General features: G+C 44.9%; 1 protein-coding gene across 1 annotated transcript in view; it reads right to left on the minus strand.

The window, feature by feature from the left end:
• The window catches only part of ZFYVE26 (zinc finger FYVE-type containing 26), a 64628-nt gene that overhangs the window by 3613 nt on the left and 47556 nt on the right, over positions 1–13459 (minus strand). Inside the window, exons 33-41 of the mRNA XM_080807349.1 lie at positions 10491–10638; positions 10024–10233; positions 9329–9547; positions 5432–5629; positions 4530–4729; positions 3380–3521; positions 3029–3088; positions 1670–1852; positions 1049–1093 (exon numbers count right to left, since the gene is read on the minus strand). Of these exons, the coding sequence (XP_080663475.1) occupies positions 1049–1093; positions 1670–1852; positions 3029–3088; positions 3380–3521; positions 4530–4729; positions 5432–5629; positions 9329–9547; positions 10024–10233; positions 10491–10638 (1405 nt within the window). The remainder of the gene's footprint in view (positions 1–1048; positions 1094–1669; positions 1853–3028; positions 3089–3379; positions 3522–4529; positions 4730–5431; positions 5630–9328; positions 9548–10023; positions 10234–10490; positions 10639–13459) is intronic.

Genomic DNA, 13459 nt, shown 5'->3' on the forward strand with positions numbered 1-13459 from the left:
AGAAAAGGACCTGAAAAAGTAAGAACTGTTGAGATTTCAATGCATGTCCTTCCCTGGGACACAGACTCTGTCCTATCGAGGGGGAGGCTCACTGAAGGTTTGGAAAAGGACTGCAGTTTGGGACTCAGGGAACGGGGGTGTCTGGCCTGGTTGCTGGATTCTCACTACGATTCTGAAAAAGTATTTCTCTACAATTCAGAACATCAGAATTCCATCCTTTCCACATGGGGTCATCTGGATGGTGCACGCAGAACTGAAGAAATGCTCGGAACATGTTCTCCCTAACCCCTCGACTGAAGAAGGCCTGGCAAATTCAGACCAGGGATTAGCGATACTACCTCAGGGAGCAGCTCTGTGGCCGTGTTAAGAAGCCATGTGCCTGACATTAGTTTTCTTCATGAGGGCCTCAGCTGCCAGACCTTCCTGCTGCTAGGGGCCAGGCAGTCTGGCTTGGTTTTCCTATACCTCTGCTGGCCTGTGGGCCTTCCTCCGGATGGTGGGTGGGTCAGCCTGTAGCTAGGCACAAGTGGGAGCAGTGGGGAGTACTTCTTTTCTGGCTGGCACTCCTTGCAGAAGCACTGATTTCCTACTCAACAGGGAAGAGTTCACTGAGTCCAGGCAAGTAGCCTGCTCGGAGAGTGAGACACGAATGGGTATCTGGTGCTCAAGGGCCAGGTGGAGTTTTTCCCTTCCTGTACAGGGTATCGTTTTCCTTCCAAGATAAGGAAATGCCTACCCACTCTGAGAACCTCATTCAGTCAACCTGAAGATGGAAATGAAGGATTTCCTAGGGGTCTCTGAGGAAAGCTGTGCATGAAAATGGAGAGGAAAAAGTGGGGAAGGAAAGGCTCATAAAGTCACTGTTTGTGTGTGATCTACTGATTTTCTCCCTCTGCACCCCTGTCTGGGTCCCAGCTCCGCTTCTGGATAACAAAGAAGTGGAGACACAGGTTGAATGGAACGTTGTGGGGAGCAAGGGATAAAGGTGAAAAGGAAGCCCAAGGTGCTGCTCATGACATGACCAGGGTTTGGAGACGATTCTGCTCACCTTGTTGTCATCGCTGTGTATTGCCTGGATCAGGCTCTCCAGCTCCTGTACAGAACAGAAACAGTGGTCATGAGAGGAGGAAGAAGAGTTCCCAGCATGGGAGCTGAGGCTCCACCGGCCTCAGACCGCTCATTACTTTTTTAAACTCAACTTCTGCTATAAGAGCACCAAAGCAAATCTAATGATTAACACTAGGCTTGGGAATTCGAGAAGAAAAGCTCCCGAGAGGACTGTCCTTGGCCTTCACACGTGGATGTGGCTCTGTTTACCTCATGAAGAAGCCACAGGGGGACAGTTTCGTGGGCAACATGCTCAAAGGCCAGCTGTGGACCCACCCTGACCTCCTCTCCAATCACAGGGAGAAGCTCCAATTGGTCTGTCCACAGGTGCCATGTTATATTGAGGGACACCTTCTGGGTATAGAGGTTATAAGCACTAATTTTCTTTCCAGGGAAGGGCTGATTTGGGTGAGACCATTATTACACAGGAGTCAGAAAGATAAAGGGATCTTGCAGAGTTTCAGTACATTATGAGTATATCGTAGGGAACAGAAAAACCAAAAGGGGGATGTGAAGACAACAAAATAGATGGAGGAGCCAAGAGGCACAGGAGGGAGCGTACCTGGGGCGGAATTCTCTTGAAGGCTTCCAAGCAGTTGAGGAGGATGGTGTCCCCGTCACTTCTGGCTGCCATGCCTGACTCACTGACACACTTGAGCAACTGCTGGATTTCGCCATATTTCTCCCTCTCCACCAGCTGCCGGGCCGCTCTGCAGTAGGTGGCGGCGGCATCCAGCTGGAAGTCCTACAGGAGAACATAGAACGAGGGGCTGAGGGGGCAGGGGACACCAGCAGTAGGAGCCCCAACTCGGCTTGGTGTAGATAAGCCATATTGACTACAGTCACCATAGAAAATACTCATATGACACACAAAACTACGCAAAAAGTTCCTCTTTGGAATGAGGCCGACACTTTAGGAAGTGACCATAAATACTGTCACCCTGATATCTAACACGGTCTAAGTCACTCACTGCTGTGCCACTTTCTGAAATATTCTCATCAAATTCCCAAGGCCAGTTCGTTCTTCTTCTAAGGAGCCACCTGTGTCTTAGGAAAGGGGCGTTGGGGGTTGGTATTTGCTGCTGTGGATACTTGGTGTCTGCCAAGAGATGCCTTAGTATCTGGAAACAGACCAATTCACCAAAAGACTGATTTTCTGGAAACTACCAGATAAACACTTTAAGCCCGATCTACGATAATCCCCAACAAGGTCTGAGAGGAGCTGTGGCTCGGCCTGTCCACCAGGGCTATCTGGCGGTGGAGAGCTGTCTCCAACACTGAAATAGGTGGAAAAGAAAGGAATCAGTCTGATCATTCATGAAGCCACTGGTCTTCGAAACACAAGGTGTTCCAGATCCCACCTGCACAGAGAGTGAGGGTCCTTAGGGTATCTTTGTGGAACTGCCTGGCGGGGGGCGGGGTGGGGTGGGAGAGTGGCCTGGAGAAATCTGGCCCTTGCGATTTCAGTGCCCTCTCCAGACTCAGCTCCAGCGCCACAGTCATACCTGTGTCCTCTAACCACAGGCACAGAAAAGGCACTCCTTGAGCCAACTCCTAAGCAGATGGATGGACGGGCAGTCCTTGACGCTGATGGCCCTTTCTACCGCACAGGACCCCCGCCAACCCCTTGCCACATCCTCCAGTCATGCTCCCCTCAGAGGGCAAGCAGAGGCTGTGCAGAACTGTCCTAGACCCGGTTTCAGGTATTTATCTGATAGCTCTTGATGGATTTGTCACTGGCTATTTGGCTTCTGGCAAAGTGCCCTAGAATCTTGAATCGGACATGGTTCTGTAAGAACCACCTTGACTTCATTCATGATGTATATGTGTATCTGCTTCCTTTGGGACAGAAGTTTTCTGAAGAATAAGCTCTCATGGAGCTGTGGCCAGTTCCATCCATCTTGAGGGGTTCAAGTCATACCTGCAGAACACGGAATGCAATTCCAAAACCGTCTTCCACATTCTTCCCTCCTAGCATGACCTGAAAAGGAGGGAAATGTGCTTAAAGAGGCAATAATTACAGAGTAGCCCCTCTATCAACAAAGAGGGCTCCCATTTACAACAAATATTTGCTGAGACTCTACTAAGTGCCAGGCACTAGGGATACAAGAGTAGTCAAAACGGACTTGATCTCCAGCTTTCTGTGGCTCACATTCTAGTGGGAAGGCTGCCTTCAAATGAACAACTGAAATACTAACTAGACAATAACAACCGTGATAAGCTTCTGAAAGATAAGAACAGTCTGTCAGATGTCTGAAACATTCATCTGTACCTTGCAGGCAACATCCATTTTCATGTGGTTATTTCCAAAGAGAGTTGGCAGAGGCAAGGTGGTGATCTGAGAGGTCCCAGCACTTTCACAGCGATGTAAGAACCTGGTCACTTCCATCTGCAGCTGGAGTGTGTTCATGTGCCTACGGTGACAGAAGATGCACAGTCGAGCCGCATAAATGGCTTCAGGAGGGACTAGGGCAGGGTGGCTGAGACATCATGAGAAGATGGCATTGGAAAAGGGCGGAAGAGAGGGGATGGAGGGAGAAGACAACAAGCGTGGTCAGGGGCCCTGTACAGAGGTGCCTCAGAGTGGCAGGCTGCTCCGTGGAACCGGAGAGAGTCCGGTCCCTGAATCAGTAAGTATTACTGAAGCACCTACGAGCTGCAGACAACAGAGGTCAAGAGGGACATGAACCCTGCCCTCACAGAGTTCATGGCTAGAGGAGAGATGAATAATGAACGAACACATTAAATATTTAGCGACTGGGCCTACGAAGGCGACAAAGGCGGGGCGCAGTGTTTACTTTAGATGTGGTGGTGTAAGCAGAGGGAGTGAACGGATACGCCAGCATCAAGACCAAGAGGAAGGAAGGGCTTGGTGTGTGGAGGAGCCCCCAGGAGGCCGGCGTGATGTTGCTCATCGAGAGAGAAGGGAGGAGCATGAGAGGAAGATGGACATGGGGGCAGGCCAACATCTCACAGGACCTCTTTCGCCTGCCTACTGGAAGGGGTCCGATCCTAATACTTATCCCCTTCTCTTCTTCTTTGAGCTCCTCTCTAGCCTCTCCAGGCTTGTACTGGCCACTGTCACTCAGGAATGATTCCCTTTATTTATTTATTTTTGAAGATTTTACTTACTTGTTTGCGATAGAGTGTGTGCAAACAGAGGGAGAGGGAGAAGGCGAAGCAGACTCCCTGCTAAGCAGGGAGACCCATACGGGGCTCAATCCCAGGACCCTGAGATCATGACCTAAGCTCAAGGCAGAGTTGCTTAACTGACTGAGCCACCCAGGTGCCCCAGGAATGATTCCCTTTAGATGTGTGGTTCTCTTCAAGGGTTCAGGAAAGGACGAGAGCAGCTTCATCACCAGCAGAAACTCTTCCCAACCCTTCTGCCCACTCCAACTGTTCCCTGAGCCTCGGGCTACCTTGACACATCTGCTGCCGTCATCTTCTTTTGGAAGAAGGTGGTCTTCTTCCTTCTGGTGCTACGGGAGGTATCTTGGAGGTAGATCTTCAGGTGGTCCTTGGCCTTAAGCAGCCATGAGAGCTTCTCTCCCAGTTCTGTGTAAGTCTTCGCTTTGTGACTAAAGAACCGGATACAGGTCATGGCTGCCCGGACTTGATCCTAGAAGAGGAAAATGAACGTTCAGGTCAAATGAGATCAGGGATATTAGACGGTATGGATGTGAGGAGAATTCTGACCTGATTTCCACTCATGAAACCTGGAGGCCAGCACCCACTTTCATCACCAGCTGTACAACTATTTTGTAAGAGTTACTCCTAAGCCCAAGGGGTCCTAAAACAAACTGACTGGCTGAGCTCCCGGGAAGGCCTTTATTCCACCACAGGAGAGATCTTCAAAAGGATACTTCTGATTCCCCATTCAGCTTGGTTTCGCTCTCACTTTGGCTTTGAATGATTCAATTTCTCTATGATTTAGCATTTGTAGCCCTCAGACAGATTGGGAGAAACTTGTTCCCTCTCCCTTCATACATCTTCTCTAAAAGCACTCTCCATCATCCCTTATGAATTCTATATTCATGCCTTGTGCTTATCTTAAAATTGTCACAGATCTCTTTTTCACTTTCACGTTCCTTGAATTCTGAAGAGCGCTATTACTGACAAGGTTAAGGTTTGCCTCTTTGGGATGGGGATGGAAATCCCAATATTATTCAACAATGCTAGAGAACCACATGGGTTTGCTCTAGGTTGGTTACAGAATGAGGCCGGAGACTGAGGGACTAGGGACTTGACCCTTCATCTTGCACAGTCTCCCTGCATGGCAGGATGTCATCAACAGAGGTAGAGGGCAGGGAGGGGCTATTACCTTCATAAACTGCTGCAGCTCATACAGAATGTGGTAGTAGTTCTTCTTCTGTAAGTGTTGACAGGCAGCTATCAAGTACTTTCCCCAGCTCTCTAAGGTTGGATCAATGGACTCTAGCAAGTTCTCCAAAGTGTGTAGCTTCCCACTTTTATAGCTTGGCTGGAAAATGCCTTCTATAAAGACTTCTGGAGGACTCTCCTAGAACAGGGCAAGGCAAAAAGTCAAGTCTTGAGCCTGCTTCTGGCACAGTCTGGGACCTACCCTGGATTTCCTTCCACTCACACACCTTAGGCTTCCTTCTATAGTGGTCCTTCTTAACTTTTTAAGTGTCAGAGACACTTTTGAGAATCCCACTCTAGTGACTGCTCTACTTCTCTTCCTTGCTGAGTAGAAAGTCCCCTTGACAAAGTCATCTACACTCCCTGTCTTTGATTTCTCTTCTGTGATTGTCTCTTAAACCCATTCTTATCTAGCTTTTGCACCCACCATTCCACTGAAACTGCCCCTTACATCCCCAATGACTTCTAAATTGTTAAATCTAAAATTTGTTTTGTTTTCCACCAGAACTATCAAGAGCTTTTGCTACAGCTGATGGCTTCCTCCTCCTTGAAAATTTTTCTTTATTTGGCTTCTAGGACACCACGCTTTCCAGGTTTTCCTTCTGCTTCTCCAGCTACTCCTTCTCAATCTTCTTTGCTGTTTCCTCCTAATTTCTTCAGGGCTTAGGAGGAACCTGTTCTCTTTTCTTTCTATACTCATTCTTTTGGTGATTTAATATAATCTCGTGGCTTTAAATCTACTTGCTGATTATGCCTAGATCCCTATTTCCACCCTGCTCATTCTTCCTGAATTCCAGAAGTAGATATCCAACTTATATCCAACTGCCTACTCAAAATGTCCTCTAGTACACTTAATACACTTAAAACTACACTCTTGGTTGTTTCTTCCACATCTCTTCTTTCTGTAGTCTTTCCTTTCTCAGATGGCAATTTTGTTTTTCTAGTTGTTCAGGTTAAAAACTTAAGTCAAATCTGCCCCCCCTGCCTCTGCACCCAATATCGAACTCATGAGCAAATTCTACTGGCTCTACCATCAACATACACACAGAATCTGCATCTATCTGGCCACTTCTCACCACCTCAACGTACCATCCTGGCCAAGTCATCGTTACCACTTGCCTGAATTATTGCAGTAGCCTCCTATCCCGTCTCCTACCTTCTGTCCTACCTCTTTTTGGTCTAATGCCAACCGATCAACCCGTGTGATTTTAGTAAAATGTCAAGTCACATCAAGTTATTCCTCTCCTCAAAAATTTCCAGTGGTTTTCCTCACTCAGCATAAAGTCCAAGCCCTCACAATGTCCACAAGGCCCTATATGCCACCTCCTTTAGGCCTTTACTGAGTGTTCCCTTCCCCTTTCTAAACTGCCCAATCCATCTCTGCCCTCTCCCCTGCTTTATTTTTTTATTACTTAGAACTTATACTAGAAATATTATTTACCTTGTTTATTGTCTGTATTCCTGCTATAATGTAAGTTTTATGAGAGCAAATATTTTTGTCTTTTTTTTTTTTTTTTTACAGTGCCCACAGTAATCCTTGGCTTTTATTAAGTATTTCTCGGATAAACGAGTAAGCGATAAACATTACAGACCGACTCCTCAGGAAGGTGCACGCATACTATTCCCCTCCCTTCTGAAGCACATCCGTGGTTCAGAGACCCTGTATTGTAAACCCGAATTCCAAAGTTGTAGAAAAAAAAAGTCATCTGGGCATTCAGACTTTAGACTATGAATCACAAATGGAAGGTAAAGAACGGCCATAAACTCATGTTACTATAACAGGGTGGCCTTGTAGCACTGGGTACAAGCTGCTTAGAACTGGAGGAATTCTGAGTTTTCACAGATTCTGGCTGCTCCTAACTCAGAAACCCAGACCTAATCTAAAACTTTTAGGACAGACTTTAAAAGGGAGGTGAATCAGCTCCATAGAGAAGGTGAAATTTCTCAGAAGAGCAATATGTTAAAAACTTCCATTTCATCTATTTACCTACTCACTCACTCATTCCTAACTGGCTCTGGCTCTGGCACTGGAAGACACAGAGAAGTGAAATATAAGCTTTCTTGGTACAGAAAGGATGACACAGTTGTAAACAAATAGTTGCAATGCGTAATAAATGCAGTAACAGATCTGTACACTCAATACAGTGGTGGTATAGAGGAAGAGGTACCTAATGTTGCTTGTGCGGTCTATGGACGCTCAACAGAGAGGGTGTGAAAGGATAAACGGGAGTTTTCCAAGGAAACAAAGAGGGCCAGGGTATTCTAGGTTAGGGGGTACAGCACAAGCAGGTTCATGGAGGTCAGAGAGGGTAAGGTACAATCAGGAAAATTTAAGTAATTTGGTAAGTCTGGAATGCAGGGCATATATAGGACTTGTGGTGAAAATAAATAGGAGAAATAAGGGGGCCTGATCTTGGTGGGTCCTGTACACATGCTAAGGAATTTGGACTTCATCTTGTGGCCATGGGGATCTCCTGAGGGTCTTTCAGAGAAGAGAATAACACGAACTACGAAGAATGTAAATAACACGTGTTATGGTTCAGAAAGCTCACTCTGGGGCGGCATGACAGGGAAAGGGGTGAACTGAGGCTAGCAAAAGAACACCTTCCAGGCTCTAGCCATTCAGTAAGTTTTCACAATGTGTTTTTCTGTTGTTCTCCACCTGCTTGAGAATAAGATATTTCAGTTCAAGGGTAACAGTGATTATAATAGATAAAAAGAAGGCTTCTTTCCCTCTCCTCTGACAAATGTTAAGCAGGGTAACGCTGTTGTCAGCTTCTACCAAGATAAGTAAGTAAGCCGCTTAACTCTCTGGACTACTCGACAGTTTGAAGAAACAGAACTGGTTATTTCCACTCTCAGTCTGTGCTAGGGAGAAGCAGCTTTACCCCAAAACTCAATTAGAAATTGAGGAAAAGGAAAATATTAGCAGCTAAACTCTAAGTAAAGTAACTCTTACTTTACTCTTAAAACTTGGTTAGTAGTTACTCTGTAGTAGTATGGTTACCATGACTGTGAACAGTTGACTTCACTTGGAGCAATCCTAGAAGATATGTCCATTTGCAAACTTACATTGGCTGCCATTTTGAATTAGTGCAGCAGATTAAAATTAAAGTATTGAACTCTTTTAATTTCCTATGAAATTTGGTAAAGATCAGCCAATTCCTCAGAAAGTATTCATGGAACATTCTGATAAAAAAATGAATGCCAAAATGTGATGGTGAAAACAGAATCCTGACTTTGCTTAACAACGGCTACAAAGAAATAATGCACTTCAGAGGTGCCTTTGTCTCCTGTGGGAGGAGGGCAGAGGATGTCAGAGAGAAAAAAGGAGAGCATACTCTCCTTCCATTAGATATTTGGGGCCCAAATAGAGGATCATGGGTGTAACAACTCTGAGAGGATCAGCAGCTAAGTCAGCAGTGGGACACAGTCCCAGGGCAGGTGGGAAGTGTGTAGAAACAAAGAGGTAAAGAAAGCAATTTGGTCAAGGTCACACACTTACACCAAACATCTCATTCCAGAGACCATGCTCTCAACTACTATCTGATTCTACTATATGTTTTGGGAGAAGGGATAAAATCTGTCATTGCCAATCAGAAGGGCAATCTGGATCCAGGTTAAGACTTACTGCCCATATATCAAATCATAATTTGGGTGGACAGAATTTTCCATTTTGACCTGACTCTGCCAGAGATGGTCTCATAGCTCAACACTGTGTTACGCTTCAGGGGGTTTATCGACCCACCTCCCCAAACACTGCCCTTAGAGCTGAGTGGGCCAATCCAGATGGGCAAAGTAGGTCTTGCACTTTGAGAGGTAGGTTTGTGTGTCCCACCTTGTTGAGGAGGTGGAGCAAGGCTTCCCGCAGGCAGTTGTGCCTCATGTAGAAGCTGATGATGGCCAGGTTGGTGCTGTAGTTATGCAGGTAGAAGAGGCATTCTTGGTAGTAGGTGTTGTTCATGATCTTCCCTTCAGGAATCACCTCCAGAGAGAGGGTCTGGGTCCGAAGGGTAGCTTCTAGTTCTTTCAAGGTGGCAAAGTAATCATCATCTTGCTGACAGGAAAGGAGAGTGCAAAAGAAAAATACAACTCAGTAAATTCTCAGCAGCTTCTGAAAATATTGCTTTCAAAGAATATTTAGAACATGGAAGTAGCCTTATAATACAGTTTGAAGGGCAGAAAAACAGGCAGGATACAAAATTCTCCATATTATAATACCATGTTTCATTCAAAAACATAGAGAATTCACCAAAATCTAAACATTATTTGAGTCTGGGTATGCAATTAAATGTCATTTTTAAAAATACTTTTCTGTAGTTCGCTTTTTAAAAAAATTGACTTTGTATTACTTATCTAACCATATATAGTTACTACCTAATTATGCATAATGGAAAGAACAAAATCTAAACCTAGCAGCTCTGAGCCAGGACTGCCACTATAAGCTGAGTGGAAGCTGATCCTTTTCCCAGGTCATTACTGCTCCTGGGCCTTCTTCCTCCCTGAACTGACCCTCCCCTGCTATGTTCTTACCAAGGATAGGAGTGGCCTCACTGTGGACTCCAGGTACTCAACCACATCCTGTACCAGTCTTGAGCCATGACTCAGCTGATTGAGGTCAAAGGGAGGCTTCAGACAGCGACTGAACTTCTCCCGTGCAGCAGTAAGGTTCCCAGCTTTGAGGCAGGCCATGCCCCAAGCATGCCACGCTCCAGTGGGATCGAGGCCAGTCTTTGTGGATATCTGAAAGAAAAACTGCTCCTTTTAGTGAGAAGTACCTAAATCCAGACCTGAAAGTCCCAAAGACCTATTCTTTCCCATTGTTGCCAATTGTCTTCCTTCCCCATCACCCCACTTGCCATTACTGCCGAATGGCAAACTTGTAATGCCCTAGATACTTCCCCATGGCCGAGGGCAACTGGGAGATGATGACGATACCCACTTGCAAGGCTAGGAAAAGGCAGCTCATTACAGTTGGGTAGAAGTAAGCTTTGTCTCACCTCAACACCCAGTTGGTAGTACTCAGCTTCCAAAAGCTGGTTCCTTAGCCTGGTTACTGCAGCTGGCTGCAGGATCTGGTCCAGAGGAGGCACGTGGCGATAGGAAGCAGCAACTAAGATATTCAGCACATCCACCTTGCTGATGTAGCTACAGGGAGGGAAGAGGCGAGGCAATGAGGTTCTACAGAGTCTTACTAAAAATAGTTGCTGTTTACAGGTTTTTCTTTTTTTTTTAAATTTATTTATTTGACAGAGAAAAAGAGAGAGAGAGCGTGAGAAAGAGCACAAGCAGGGAGAGCAGCAGGCAGAGGGAGAGGGAAAAGCAGGTTTCCCACTGAGCAAGGAGCCTGATGCAGGGCTCGATCCCAAGACCCTGGGATCATGACCTGAGCTGAAGGCAGTCGTTTCAAAGCTGAGCCACCCAGACACCCATGCTTACAAGTTTTCTACTTCAATTCCAATGTGAAAAGGAGAATTGAGGGGTACATGAACACTGTGAGAGAAAGCTTTGGAGTCAGACTCTGAGTTCAACTCCATCACTCAGCAGCTCTATGACCCTAGGCAGGTTAGTTAACTTCTCTGCCTCAATTTACTCATCTGTAAAATGGATACCATAAGAGAGAATTTTAAGGATGAAATGAAACATCTCAAGTAAAAGGGCTTAGGATTAAATATAGAATTTTGGAGGTACTCATTAAATATTACATATTAATACCCTAAGTAGGGATGCTCACAATTACCCACTGGCTTTTTGGTTCTTTAGAATCCTGTCTGCTTGGGAGAGAGCACAGAGACTACCTCCATGGCCTACACACCTAGTCAGTATAGAGGTCATATCACTACTATTGCCTGGAGGTGCTGCTGGGAAATCACTTGGATTCTAGTCTCCTGGACTTGACACTGTCTTCCTGTGCTAAGAATGGGTCCTTGCTACAGCCCACTAGCACTGCCACCTTTGATCTTACTCCTGACACCTGGTGACTGCAAAAATCTTAAAGCAACAGAGAACCCAGAAAATTGGTTCATTCTGTCCAGTGCTGCCTGAAACAGTCCTACACTCAATGAATATAACTGTATATATTATACAATATATATTACACAGTAAATATATTATGCAACATATGTTATAATCCAGTCAAAGAATCTGTGGATTCTGACTTATCCACCAATTTCCCTGGAAAGGAATTCAGTACATGAGACATTTTCAACTTAGTGGGTATGGGGTAAGGGAGAGTATATGTTATAAAAACAAATTTGGTATCACAATGTATTGTATATTTTTAATAGGTAATGTGAGTTCTGTTTTTAAACATTTATTTATTTATATGTCTACTGGAAGGAAGTAGGAGTTAAAAACAATGAAAAAATACTCTGCAAATCACATGAATGATGAATCCACCACCATTAGCAAACCCGCATGAAGGAAGTAATCCTCTAGAATGGGTGTGTGAATCCAGAATTGGGGAAAAAGAATGTGTAATTCGAAACCACTGCTGTACACTGTCAAGAGAAGTGCACAGCGTCTGGGGGTGAGGATCCTACCAAAGTAAGCACTTTCTGAATTTCTGTTGTCCACAGCTTAGAGTGGATATTTCGTCCACTTATATTTGATTTTGAAGGAAGTACAGGACTTGATGTTAAATTTGTTTTATCCCCCTATCTGAATACTTTTTTCTTCTTCTTTTTTTTTTTTTAAAAAATTTTTTTTTTAAATTTATTTGTTAGAGAGCGAGCGAGCACAGGCAGACAGAGTGGTAGGCAGAGGCAGAGGGAGAAGCAGGCTCCCTGCGGAGCAAGGAGCCCGATGTGGGACTCGATCCCAGGACGCTGGGATCATGACCTGAGCTGAAGGCAGCTGCTTAACCAACTGAGCCACCCAGGTGTCCCTACTTTTTTCTTTTAATAAGATTTTAACTCATTTACATTACTGGTATTTGAGATATATTTAGATATAGTTTAATTTTTGTCTTACATTCTACTTTTTGCTTTATGGAGTTGTTTTTGTTCTTTTCCCCTCTTCTCCATTTCTGGTAAATTGGTAGATTTTTGGTTCTTTGGTTATTTTAAAAAACCTTATCTGGGGTACCAGGTGGCTCAGTCAGTTAAGTATCTGCCTTCGGCTTAGGTCATGATCCCAGGGTCCTGGGATGTGGCCCCAGGTTGGGCTCTCTGCTTACTGGCACTGCTTCTTCCTCTCCCTCTGTGTGCCCTCAATTTCTCTCTTGCCCTCAAGTAAATAAATAAAATCTTTTAAAAAATTTTAAAAAGTGAAAAACTTTAACATATACCCATTTCTTCAATTATTAACTTGAAAAATGATGTAGAATCTATTGTCTCTTCATATGAAAGAGTGAAATTCACTGCCTTATACTTCCTTCCGTTTCCTGTTCCACCTCCTCCTGCCTTTCTCAATCTTCTGGTTTTGTTAATGAAAATAATAAAACTAACTAGCATTTCTGGAGTATAAAGACTCAATTCTTAGCCCTTTATAGGGATATCTCATTTTATCCTCCTGAGTGCCCTATGAGATAAGTATTACTAACATCCCCATTTTACAGAGAAGGAAACTGAGGCCCAGGGCAGTTCACAGACTTGTCTAAGGTTACAGAGCTAGGAAGAGGTACAGATGAGATTCACTGTGCTTGCTCTGCTGTCTGGAGAATCTGTAGGCAAACACTCTGAACAAGTGCCTGAGGCACTTACACTTCAAAGAAAATTATGCTCTCTGCTCTAAATCTGGCTAGGACTGAGCACTGAGAACATACAACATGAGTCAGGCATCTGGGTGGATAAGCTGGGAACTGGGAGTTTCAACTGCCAAGTTAATGAATGGAGGCAGAGCAGGTTATACAGGGCTTGGGGGCCTAATCATACCTTTTCCACAGATACTTGTACTTTATGACTCAGATTCCTATCTGTGACACTGGGACAGACCAGCCCCCAGTGTGCTTCACAGATCTGTTACCCAG

This window comes from Martes martes (assembly GCF_963455335.1).
Source record: "Martes martes genome assembly, chromosome: 7".
Classification (NCBI taxonomy): domain Eukaryota; kingdom Metazoa; phylum Chordata; class Mammalia; order Carnivora; family Mustelidae; genus Martes; species Martes martes.